The sequence below is a fragment of the Capsicum annuum genome, chromosome 4 (genome assembly GCF_002878395.1).
Source record: "Capsicum annuum cultivar UCD-10X-F1 chromosome 4, UCD10Xv1.1, whole genome shotgun sequence".
NCBI classification, from domain to species: Eukaryota; Viridiplantae; Streptophyta; class Magnoliopsida; order Solanales; family Solanaceae; genus Capsicum; species Capsicum annuum.
In genome coordinates this window covers 16,396,989-16,410,989 of record NC_061114.1, presented here as the reverse complement: position 1 = coordinate 16,410,989, position 14,001 = coordinate 16,396,989, and the positions used below count along the sequence as shown (strand labels likewise).

The window sequence follows — 14,001 nt, the reverse complement described above, 5'->3', positions numbered from 1 at the left end:
TCGACAATCTGTGGACTTGTGGGAAATTTTTTCATAATTGAAGCATTTTCTCTTGAACTTTTTCTTGGGTTGATTGCTTCCATGTTCAACTTTCTTTCTTTTTTTTGAATTGTTTTGGTCATCTTCTACAATTCCTCTTTGACCTTCTTTCGGCAGCTTTATTGTCCTCTTCAATACGAAGTCGGACAAGAAGATCTTCAACAGTCATCTCCTTGCTCTTATGCTTTAAGTAGTTTTTGAAGTCTTTCCACAAAGGTGGTATCTTCTCAACTATCGCTGCTACTTGGAAAGCATTATTCATAATTAAACCTTCTGATAAGAGATCATGCATAATGACTTGCAACTCCTGTACTTGAGAGAAAACAGATTTGCTATCTATCATTTTGAAGTCCAGGAACCGTGCAATAAGGAATTTCTTAATTCCCGCATCCTCCATCTTATATTTTCATTCAAGTACCCCCCACAGTTCCTTTGATTTCTTGGTTCCACTATAAATATTGTAGAGGTCGTCTTGGAGACCATTCAGAATATAATTCCTGCAAAGGAAGTCCGAATGTTTCCAAGCTTCTACAATAACGAAGCGATCTTTGTCCGAAGTTCCCTCGAGCACCTTAGGAGTGTCTTCGCTAGTGCACCGTTGCAGACATAAAGTGGTGAGGTAAAAGAACATCTTTTGCTGCCACCGCTTGAAGTTAATGCCCAAAAAATTTTCGGGCTTCTCTGCCGGTGCCATTGTTGGTAGAACATTTGTGCGGCTTGATGAAGCAATATTGTTTGCCCCCACAGACATAGCCACATCATGCATTTGACTTTCAGTTGTCATTTTTCCTGTCACCATAAGACAGAAAAATTAGTAATTTTCAGAATACTATTTATAAAGTTAAATAACTTGAAACTCTTCTTCTTGTTTCTAGTTAACGATGAAGTTTTTATTACTTTGAATCGTCAACCGAGTGAACCTTAACTTGTGATGAAGATTTTATGTCTTCTAATCACTAGTTAAATTCAAGCGAAGTAGAAAGCTTAAGCTTTAATCTCCAAAAACAAGCAATACAGATTCTGTAGGTTATTTCCTTAAGATTGTTATTTCCCACAATATGGTTGGGTATGCAGAATTTTTATATTACAACAACTTCAACTAGAGTTCAAGTATAAACAAGAACACAATGAAGTATTAAATACCCTCAACACAAGATCAAAATGACCTTTCCAAGAGATGTATTTATTTTTCAGGAAAAATAAGATGAAGCAGAAATTGAATAGGCCAAGTCGTCCGAATTCACGGAATTTTCTTAAGGAAATAATTCCCCTCACTGTACCTGAGGTTGTGGAATTTTTCCTCTCAGGAATCCGACAATAGCGGCACCTCAAATGGGCGGATCTCATCCAAAGTCGAGCGAGCGACGACGATGACGGCGCGAGGCATCATCTAATTCTTGACTCACTATCCATTTGAAGTTAGTGTTTCTCAATATAAACACTCCCAGTTCTCTTCTTCCACCAATGTGGGAGAAAGAGTAAAATTATCAATTTGGGAGTACACTTTCCATTTTTAGTATCTTCATCCCTTCACCCTTTTAGTCTCCATTTTTCCATTCACACTTCTTTCATCTACTATGAACCCAACAACTGCTAACTAGAGAAAGGTTAATGAGAGTAGGATTACAATGTGATGAGAGAACTGTGTGCCATGTGACAAGCAGATGTTAGAGAATGATACACATTTGTTTGCAGCATGTGAAGTCACAATTGAATTGTGGAGGAAAACATCCAGTTGGCTGGGAATCGATATTGCATTAAGTGAAGTCCCCAACACACTGAAGCTCTTCAAGCAAAGGCATTGGAAAAGGTTCAAGAAGGAAGTGATTGCTGCAAGTTATGGAGCTATGGTGTACAGCATATGGCAGGCAAGGAAAGAGAAACTATTTCGTGGACAGGTCACAAATGTTTGCTATATGTTACAACAAATACAACGTACAATTAGGGAAAGAATAGGCATGTTTAGTGACTCGAAGGCTGCTAGGAGATGTGCAGATTTTTTGGCTTTGGTTTGCAACTAGTTTTGAGGCTCAAGTAAGATGACGATCTCCCTTGAAGGGGGTCAGCTTATTGAGTGCTCCTTAGGTGTAAATAACTTTGTTGGTATGGTAATATTTATATTTTATTGTCAAAAAAAAAAAAAGAGAGAGGAGTGAAACGTGAATAAGAGAGAAAAGGTAAGAAAAGTGGATAAAAAAAAGGTAATTAAAAGATCAAAAGGAAAGAAAACGTTTTTTATGGAAAAAGTAAAAAGAGATGTCAACTAAATAATAAATTATTTATTGGTTGAGTGTAACAAAAATTTCTTATTTTTAAGTTTTTTATTTTTCTTTTTATCTAATCCTATTTTTTTTAGCTATCCACTTACTTAAAAGAAATCTTGATATAATATCCAATTACTTCCTTGAACTATACCCAAAAAGATTATGACACACCTCAACTTAAAGGAGGTTCTATTACCCCTGAACTTATTAAAAGTGTAATATTGACCCCCTTAGTGCTTATGTGGTGTCTACGTGGCACACACGTGTGCCTACGTGGACACTTCAGTGTGTTGTACCACGTATGTGTCATGTAGGCACTAAAGGTGTCAAAATTACACTTTTAATAAGTTCAAGGGTAATAAGACCTCCTTTAAGTTGAGATGTGTCATAACTTTTTGGGGTATAGTTTAGGGAGATAATTGGGTATTTTCTCAAAAAACTTTTTATAATTTTTTTTTTACACTACTAATATAATAAGTGGTAGAAAATGAAGCCCTCCATAAATGGAGGCCTTAGGCAACTGCCTAATTTTTTTTAAGTATAAATAACATAAATATCAACCCTTTTAAAAGTAATTATACTCTCTCTCACTTTTTAAATTACTTTACTCTCTCTACTAATATACATAACATAGCCGACATATACATAGCATTCTGTGTATATGTTAAAATTTTTGTAATATGTTTAGAGAGTTGGAATTTTTTGTAATATTAAAAACATAAATTATGTATTTGTATAATTTTTAATTTTTTTAATTACCAGCCGGCCTAGTTGGAACCCGCCCTAGGCAATCCTGTTCGAATAGGACTAGAATAAGTACTACTTTTTTTTTAATTAGACTAAAGTAAAATAACTACCATACTTATAACGCACCCTATATACGTCATTATTACAAAACCCCATCAAGTTGGAGCATGAGAATCTCGAATGTCCAACTTGCCACGTAGATTTTTGTATTATGATTTTTGAAATGCCTTTATAAAAATATCAGATAATTGTTAATTTGTGAGAACATAACTCAGAGATATACGATCAATCAACAATTCAAGTCGTAAATAGTGATAATTCACTTTAATGTGTTTAGTTCGTTCATAAAACATCAGATTACTTGCATTATATAGCATCCCTTGACGGCTGTCCCAATGAACATTAATTGGATATAAAGTGTTCATATCGCGGTGCCTTTTTGTATAAAGTGTCATCATAGGGGGTTTTTTCCATTCAACACGAAGGAAGGTGTCGAGTAATCAAGTATACTATGGTCAAAACACATTCTCCCCAAAATTGTATTGAAAGGTGATCTTAAAAACCTTAACACTTGTTTCATATTTAGAGTATGAAGACGTTTCCTCTAGAACCTTTAATTTCATTGTGGAATTTACGTACAAGATATGTGACGATAGAGGTAAAATTTATGTACATATCTCGCTTCTTTCTAGACCCACTTATGAGATCGCGATGGATATGTTATTGTTGTTGTATATCACTTAAGATAATTAGATTAGAAATATCAAATATTTTAAGCCAATAAACATAATTTTAAATTCATTTATGTCAATAGAAAATTAGAAAATAGAAAGGAGCATAAGAAATGTAAGATTGTAAGTCGTAAAAGTATGTGATTGTTTGACATGAGGAATAAAAGATAATAATTCCAGCATAAAATGCAAAATTATGTATACTGTGTTTGGTCAGAGGTATGCCAAATATGGTGTGATAACTTATCAGGGCGGACTACCATGCATTTTTTTGTTGCTCTGACATTCATTAAATTCAACATATATTAGATATAATTATATAAAAAAATTATAAAAATCGGTATAAACTTTAAAAACAATACCCAGAAAATTAAGAAGTTGGCTTAGTGTTTTGGTTTCCAGACGAAATCTTAAGGCTTTGAACATCAATATGTATGTTTGAACTTCATAAATACCTACAATTTTTAAATTTTGAATTTGCTTATGTACGAACCCATGATGTAAACTTTATCTATCACATCTCCGTACCAAACAAACCCTAAAAGCAATTCGTTAGCCATCAAGCAAGCAAGGGGCTAAGGTCCTTGTTTGCTTGGCAGTGGGTGCAAGGCAATATGGGGCCTATTTGTAACCAAAATTTATGCAAAAATTCTCCACATTCAATGGCATTGACTTGTGAATTAGAGCTGAGCTGAGATATAGACAATGCACCTTTGCTTTTTGACAATTGGTGCTTATGTCCAAATATTATTTTTTTATTTTTCCACTTTTTTAAAAAAATAATTAGGTGATTATTAGCGGAAAGGACATGGCATGATCATTTTAAAAAAAAATTGCTCATAATTGAAAAGGTGGACTTGTTGTAGCTAGTCGACTAAAGTAATTCTCCTTTTTAGCCATTTGGCTCAATTGAGCACATGCAGTTTCTATACTCAATTGATACATTTTTATACCATATTGATACATTTTTATACTATATTGATACACTTTTTAAAAAAGAAAAAGGATATTCTATGCAAGCACATGCAGTCCCTATATGATACGAGATCGACAAGGAAGACACAAAAACATACACCAAAATAGTCAACGATTTGAAGAACCGAGGACCCCCTTTGATGACCTCTCTCGAATTCACAAGAAGAACAAGAAAGGAAATGACATCAAGAGTAAAACACACTAAAAACAATAGCAACACTTGATGAACAAGATGCAATAATAACAACACACGGTTACAAGACAAGAACACAAATGGATTACACTAGATATAGACAAACAATTACAAGAAAGTAAAGATAGATAGACAAATGAAGATGTAATATTAACAATTCAAAAGCTTATTCCACTTTTGGACCTTTAATATCACACACAACCTAAATCTATCTCTTACGTGACCTCAAGGGAACCAGAACCCCAAGCAATCTCCGTTTCTAAGCAAATCATCAACACAAGGATTCCACCTTGAAAGAGGCTTTCAAAAGAGGCTACAAATATGTCATCTAAAATCTCCCCCTTAAAATGAAGGCAAACTAGTTATTTATAGGCCATGGGTCTTTATTACACAATGAGCCCAAAAGTGACCCTAAAAGCTATTGGGCCCAAAAGTAACCCAAAGCCTAAAATAATGTCATAGGCGTCCATGTTCTCTCGAAGCCCACGCTATCTTCCAAACATGTCGTGGCTCAATGCTCCCGTGGATGACATCATCAACTGTAGCTTCTCCCGCTCTCCAAGCTATCATCCACACATGTATTTGTTTCCCTAAAACAATTAAATCTTGGATCCATAGATGTGATCCTTGAAACATCGATCTCAAAGGAGTGGAGCCCATTGATCTTGTATCACTATACCCAATTGATACTCTTTTATACCACATTAATATACTTTTATACTGCATTGATACACTTGCAGTGTTCATATACTCAATTGATGTTCTCTTATACTAGATTGATACATTTTTTAGAATGCATGTAGAAACTACATAGAGTCGTATAAAATATGTATCTAAATAATAATCATAATTTAAAATTGTATAGAATGTGTATATCTATTTTTTTTTTGATGTTTGACTTGTTTTATTTATAGTTCCTCCTTTGGACTTGCAATAATGTTGGGGGTTGGTTTTGGATTTGGGGAATTGCAGTTAAACTATTGAAGAAAGTTGGAGTTAAGTTTTTCATTTTGAGTCTGAGTTGCATTATCTGCTCCTGAAAATCCTATGTATTTGTTTTGGTCAAATAAAGTTTCTTATAGTAAAACTTTCATATGATTTTTTTAATAGTCAATGTCATCATTTCATAGATATACATAATGCATGTTTCAACGTATAACAATTGTGGTTATGCGGACTTCAAAAAAGCAATAGATTTTTAAAAAATAAAATAAAAAAGCTGCAAAAAAATATATAAAAATAGTGAAAAAAACACAAAAGAGCAGTGATTTTTTTATAATAGAATGAAACATCAAATTTTTTTTAAAAAATAGAACATAAAAAAAGCAGCAAAATTTAAAAAATAAAATGAACTAGCGTTTTAAAAAAAATGAGAAAAAACGAGAAGTAACTAGCATTCAAAATCCACACTTTTGCTTTGCAAAAGGAAAAGTTGAATTGTGATGCTTAATGGCTATTTACTGGGTTTTTAAATTTAGGTGTTAGTTTTGTGAAATTATTTTAGTTTTAGGTGTTATTTTTCCCCTTGTTTTTTTTCGAATAGTAGGAGCCCACTTGGAGTAGCATAAGGGCTTTTAATGTTGAAATTAATTTTATTAAGGAAAAAATACATAAAGTAGCATACTTAAGTATTAAATTATAAAAAATAGCAACACTTTTATCAAATTACATTTTGTAGCATATGTATTTGTATGTATTTGTATTTTTGTAGCAACAGTTTGCAAAAATACAAAATACATATTAATCATAAGGGCAGTAAAAATAATATATATTTGTATTTTTGTAGCAACGGATTGCAAAAATACAAAATACAACTTGTTATATTATGTAATTATAAAACTATTATTATGAAAGTCATAATTAAGGGGATAAGTATGTTATTTCTGAATATTGCCCAAAATTTATAAATATCTTGAGAGAAAAATGATGAAGGACGAATATGAAATAAAGGGGAATTCGAAGTTTTCAATTGTAAAAGGCAAATTAGAAAAGTTAGAAAAAAAATATTAAAAATAAAATAGCAAATATTTTGATCAAATCCATTTGACCATGAAAATAAAATGTCACTTTATTTGGTATTTTTAAATTTGATAATAGAGTTGGAGTTATGTTTGGTCATAGTATTTTTAAAATATTTTTAGACTTTGAATGTACTTTTTTATAAATAGGAAAATTGTGTGGAAAAAAGGTGAAAACATCTCAAGAGGTTTCTTTTAAAAAAATCAAAAACTGTAAAAAGATATTCCAAATACATTTTAATTTCATGATCAAACAAAAATTTTAAAATAAAATAAAAATGTATTTCAAAATATTATATAATATTTATGATCCAACGTCTAAAAATGTTTGTCGAAAGACCATAAGTTAAAACGACAAACTTAAGTATCTTATAATGAGGCATCTTGGATGTTCACCAAGATGCTTGTACAGTTAGTATCTACCTTTGATAAAATAAAACTAGTGATAAAAGACATGTTTGGTCACAATTTTTTTGCCATAATTTTTTTGTCATAATTTGGCCACAATAGAAAAAAGTTATGTTTACATTATGAATTAGTTAACTTTTGAATATTTTTATCCTTTTATTTTAAAAATTAAATAACTTTGTTTATTTGAAAGAAAAGGGTAATATAATCTTTTTATTATTGTGGTCAAATTTGGGCCAAATTTTTGTGGCCATTTAGCACTATCCTGTTGATAATATTCAATCTTTAAAGCTATTGTTACGGAATATATTGTACTTTTAAAATTATAGATTCAGAATTTTAGTAGTTTAGTCATATTGAAAATATTAAATTCAGTTGAATTCATCATTATATGTCTGCATCCTTCTATGATGGTAGCCTTTTTTTTTTGTTTTATTTTTCACTCGGTGTTTGATGTCCGTATTGGACCCCCGACTAATTCAGATCGCGCGTTGTTGGATCCATTAAGGTGGTAGCGCTCCCAACAGAGTTTTCTCCACACTCAAGACTCGAACCCGAGATCTTTGATTAAGTATAAATCAGTTCCACTACTGCACCACAACTCATATTGGTACGATGGTTGCCTTAGTCAAGTTGAACACTTCATTTTCGAAAGTCTTGATAATAACACTTTTTATTTCGCGTGAGAAAGATAGTTAAGAATCATATCATAAAAGAGCTTTGGATAAGGAGATTCCTTTTATCAATTCGTTTGACCATAAAATTTCAAAAAAATCAATATTTAATTTGAAGTTAAATTTCAGATTTTTTAAAAATTTGAAATATATCAAGAAACTGTTTTTACTTATTTTATTCTAAATTACTCATAAAAATTTTAAAATAACTCTGATTTGTAATCACAACCGAAAACAACTCGAATTTCAAATATCATTATTCACTTTGAGAACAAAAGATTATTTTTTTTAAATACTCACAATATTCATGATCAAACGCCCCCTAAAATGATGAGAGGCAATCTTCGGATAGAAGAGAAGAGGCTTTATACACAATTTTTCATTAAAATGAAGAAAGAAGAAATTAAATTTAACATAATTTGCACGTCGCGTGGATTTTGATAGTGAAAAAATTATATACACTGATATGATGCATATTACTTGACCTCGGTTATATTAATTTGAATGAATAGTAACATCAATAATTTTAAATGGGTGCAAATATAACACCACTAGTCAAAATATTCATTAATAATGTGATTGTACAAACTCAATCCCAAAAGAGTTAATTAGAAGGGATTTCTTTTTGATAAGTTAAAAAATTAAATTAAATTCAACTATTTAATTTAATGGCCTAATCTGGCTGCTCCATAGTAATCTTCAATAGTGTCTCCTTGAATTTAAGAGGGTGGCCTGATTGACTAAGCTTCGATGAATGGTCGGATCACATTAAGTCTTTTGTATGCAATTTTACCTAACATTTTTCTTATCGGAATATTGACATTAGAGAACAGAAATCCTCTTCATCACAAGGGATAGTAAGTCCCATATCATGGTTGAATCCAAATTCTTCTTCAGCCCTTTGAAGCAAACTTTGAAATTCAGGATGTGTCAACCAAGAAATTGGAATTATGTATCTACTCCTATTTTCACCAACATATACTACAAAGTGGCCTTTTGGTACATCATGAGGAAGTCCATTCTCATTTTTCCCAAAACTTGAACACCTTTTCAAGATTTGTTTGAGGGCTACACTTTGAGTAATGTGTTTGTTTGATTTCTTTAGACCCATTTTCGGTTCTTGATATGAGGAAATGGTGGGAAGTTAGAAAGGATCACTTGTGGTGTAGCTTGAAGTTTTGAATTTTGAGTTGTGTTGAATTGGAATTGGGAGAATGGAGAGTATTTATGGGAGATTGGAAAAAAACAATTGCACATGGTGTGTTGTAGGAAGGATAGATAACTAAATAGGTATTGAATGTTTGGGATTAGTCTTGTAACAAGGGCTCTTGAGTCTCTATTTTGTTCTTTCTTCCATTGGTCCTATGCCCTACTTATGTCATCCCACCTAAAAACACTAGATTTGGACAACTCAACTCCTTAGCTAACACCCAAAATGCATCCCTGATTTTTCTTTCATATTTGTTTTATGCTTTTCCTTGGCGGTTTGATATTCGTATGTTTGTACATAGAAATTTCACATTGAAGATTAAAGCGTTTTCGAACAAAAGTGACTCTCTATCCAACAATGATTAAAAGAGCACATCCAGCTCTTCAAATGTGGGTTTCAGGAAATCTAGTAGTTTTTTCTCGTACTTTGTATTTATATTAAAAAATTATAAATATTTGATTTTGAACTCATTTATCATTGTAAATTAATTTGAGATTAGTGTAGGAACTTATAAACTTAAAATTTTAAATTTCCCACTCTGAACTTCAACTTGAAATCCTTGATTAAAAGTAAAGGTATATTTACAACTCCAGCAAAACTCTGATTGATTTCTTTTGTCGTTCATAAAGGCAGGTCAGTGCATATAAGCTCTCTCGCTATGTGCAAGTCAAGAAAAAGGTGAATCAAATTGGAATTATTATACGTAATTTTATTTCGTAATTTCACTAGCATAAACAATTTTGCAACACAATTTCGCCAGCATAAATAATTATTTATTTCGTTTATATTTTTTCATATTTGGTATTCTCTATATCTCAATTAATGTGGCACACTTTCGCTTTTAGTATGTCCGAAAAATGATGTCACATTTCTATATTAGAAACAACGTAACTTTAGAATTTCTTTTTTATCCTTAGTGAAATAATGTATTGCCACAAAAATGCTTACACTTTCCTGAGGATTCTAAGACCCGATCACCCGTCAAAGAAATATCCTTAGGTATCTAAAGTTTATTTTAAACCACAAATTTTTTTAAGTTTTTATTTTTTCTTAAATTTTGTGTCAATTAAAATAATGTCACATAAATTGAAATGGATAGAGTAACAATTTAATTCTTAAATTTAAATTTAATCCTTAGCAAAATGATTAATAACCACAGAAATTTATGGCTTATATTTTTGGACCACAAGTTTGAAAAAAAAAAAATCTTTCTTAAACTCTATTTTTAGTCAAATACATTTACATAAATTATGACATGGGAAATATGTTTTAGCTAAATGAGAAAAATTACCTAAAGGGAAAATGTATAAGGATCAACAACAACAACCAAAAAAAAAACCCACAATATTAGAAGAAAAGATACAGAAAAATTATTTAAAATTGGTCACATTGAGATTAGAGAGAACTAACGAAAACATGGAGCCTTTTTGGTGATTCAAGTTAGTTAGATTTTTATGATGTTTAATTGTTGATTACTCTTTTTAAGTGGAACCTTCTTAGAATTAGTAAATTCTAAGAAGGTTCCACTTAGAAAAACAATCAATAATTCAACAAACTAGCCTAGTAGAGAAAAATTAATTTAAAAAATTATTTACTCAATCACTTAAATTAAAATTAATTAATAAATGTATATGTACAAAGACAGAGTTAGAATTTAAAGTTTTAGTCCAATATTTTAATTTTTTAAAATTAATGAATCCTAAATTAATTGAATATATCTAATAAATTTCTTCGGACAAATATATAATTTAGATCAAAGCATGAGATGGGGTCGAACTCATAACATATACATTGGCTCCGTCCCTATATAGATATAAAGTTCATGTAGTACAATCAAACTTTGTTATAATAATATGAATTTGTAATAAAATGATTTTCTATGGACTAGATTTGTTTTGATATTTTTGCTCCTTTATTATATCATTTCTACCTGTAATAGTAGTGACATATTATAGTGATATGCTCTTAATAAAATTATCCTTCTATAACTGTCATTATCAAATATTCTATACTAATATGTTGTAAGAAATATATTAGGTATATAAGCGATGAAATTTTTCGACAAACATGAAGAGAAACAGGAAACAATGAATCTGGCCGTCAATACACAGAACCTACAAGTAGTCTTGATTTTTTCTTTTTTTTAATTTTGTGTGCAATTAAATAGTTAGTTGATTGAAACCACAAGTACTAACTAGTTCTGTCTTCCTTTTTTTTAAAATCTGTTTTTAAAAGAATGCTTCCTTCGGTAGCCCTTTAATTTCAACATTTCATGTAACACGTTTAAGATTACATAAATTACAAGATTCAAAATCTTCGCTCAACATCATACCGATCGAGTGAAACAAAAACTATGTAAAGGAAAAGCACAAATTTTCTTCCAAAGAGTTTGAAAACTTTATGATTTTTAACTGTCATATATAGTTGTTATCTTATCATATGGCAATTTAGACTATCCTTTAAGATTTATCCACGTGACTTCTAGTGTCCGGCAAACGGATAACATTACAAGTTTAAAATGTTGATCGAAATTTACGTAGTTTGACTCTCAAAAAATAAAATTTAACAAGTATTTTAGGACAAAGATAATATCACGCACGATGGTTTAAATGTATTCTTTTCTCGTAAATATGTTTACACCTTGTTCGTTCCACTTCGATTGCTAAAAACATTTAAAAGTTGGTATAAAAGTTAAAAAAGCACCCCGCTGAAAGTCAATAAGGTAGCTGGGTGCTTTGATTTCTACGTGGAATTTTAAAGTTTTGCGCATCAATCAATATGTGTTCGAACCTCCCTGAGGCGTTGATAACGATCCTAATGGGACAACTAGAATCGATATTGAAAATGCGGAATTAAACAACAAAATTAAAAGTTAGTTAAGAAATAAAAGATGAGAAGTGAAGAAAGAAAGGCTTAATTGAACAACAACTAAACCAAGGGAGAAAGAGAACTCAATTAAATGCACGAGAAATCAAATTGAATTCACAATATGATAATTCGATGATCAATCAAGCAAAGAATTAAGATAACACAAGCAATTTGGGAATCCACCCTAATCACTTTATCTAAGCTAACAATTGGAATTGAACCTCATTACTACCCTAACCTAGAGTTACTAAATATCATGTCTATTCAAGAGTCAAGACAATTCAATCATCAAAAATCTGAGTAATGAAAATGGCTTAGGCAACTATTTATAGTCACTGCCTTTACAAAAATAGCTCAAAAGTGACTATTTTACAAATAACTCACAACAGACCTTATTGATTGTCCTCGACCTTGTGTATTTAATTTTTTATGCCTTCTTTCGAACTCCAATCTATCATCCATATATGGAAGTCCATCCTAATATGCCTCATGCTAACCATGCTCGTAGCAAGCGCCCACGACTCCTAAATTCTAAATCCTCTCCTATTACTATAAGGGGGTTGGAATTTGACAAAATAACAGCCGAAGCTTCGTTTAGCCGCTTATGTAATTAGAAAAACTCTCAGTTTAACGTTGAATAACTTTCTTTTTGTAGTATTTAATCAAGCAATTAGTGATAATCTATTAACATGTCTTCTCACTTTCGTGAAGATTCCTTCATGAACAAAACATCATTTTGGAAGTTTCCTTTGCAATTTTGTTGCAACAATATTGTGAATAAATTGAAATGTCTCAACATGGAAAACCTTGCATGTGACATATTATTCGTTTAAAAAAACATAAGCACACAAAAGCTGACAAAATACATGTTTCTTAATTAGCTAAAGAAAATGTTGAAAGACAAACAGCCGAAAATAAAAAACATATGAAAATAAAATCAATTAAGCACCACAAGAATTTAGTCTTGTGCTTTGGTGGCAAGTTATAAAAAATTCTTTTGATTTCCCATGTTCCATGGCCAATAAAGTTGCCTTCTTCAATGTCAATTGATATATATACCAAACAAATAAATCCCTCCAATAGTTTTGTCATGATAAATATAGTCATGTAGATATAAAAGCAACAAGCAGACTTGAGTTGGCATATATATGCTTGCTAGCTAATACCTAAAGGATTTAAGTTATAGAATTGTGTTCAAAGATTCTTCTGTATATTCTATCAATACATTATAACATGTGATAGCGATTTGTGGCTGAGTCAGAATTTTTGCAAAGAAAAATTCATCATATAAAAATGAAATAATACAAATATAAACACTTAAATTTGATCTCAGTTGACATCTCGACACCTCAACTTCGTCTCAAATGATAGTAAAAACTACAATTCGGCCTTACTGTGTCTCTTAGACATTCAACGGTGATGTGATATATAGATTTTGGAGGTGGCTAGATTAGGGGTGGAGCTACCTTTCATCCAGCGAGTTCATCTAAACCACTTTCGATGGAAAATCATATTATTTTTATACGATTTTTACATGGTTAAAAATAATTTTTAGGTATATATAGTAGATGCTGAACAATCTCCTTCTAGTTCCTATGTATACGTTTGAACCTCCTCAATAAAAAATTTGGCTTCACCACTAGTCTAGATAATCATTTTAGAAGTTGGAGTGTTCAACTGAACAGTGAAAATGAGTTGTGGTGTATCTCGATGTTCATACTCAAAGTTGGAGTGCTAATTACTTTATAGCTGAGACTAAATTTAAGTGTTTGTTAACGTAGTTTGCCTATAAAAAATTTATTATATATACGAGAAAATCAAAGAAGTTCAACTAGTATATATTAAAAAAAAAAAAAAAAAAAAAAAAAAAAAGA

General features: G+C 31.0%; 1 protein-coding gene across 1 annotated transcript; it reads right to left on the bottom strand.

Annotated features, from left to right (window-relative positions):
- Positions 1 to 8,579: 8,579 nt before the first annotated feature.
- On the bottom strand, positions 8,580 to 9,333 carry LOC107869800 (auxin-responsive protein SAUR50). Its single transcript, XM_016716232.2, has one exon. The coding sequence runs from the start codon at positions 9,158 to 9,160 to the stop codon at positions 8,855 to 8,857; it is 306 nt and encodes a 101-aa protein (XP_016571718.1). The 5' UTR covers positions 9,161 to 9,333; the 3' UTR covers positions 8,580 to 8,854.
- Between the last annotated feature and the right edge of the window lie 4,668 nt (positions 9,334 to 14,001).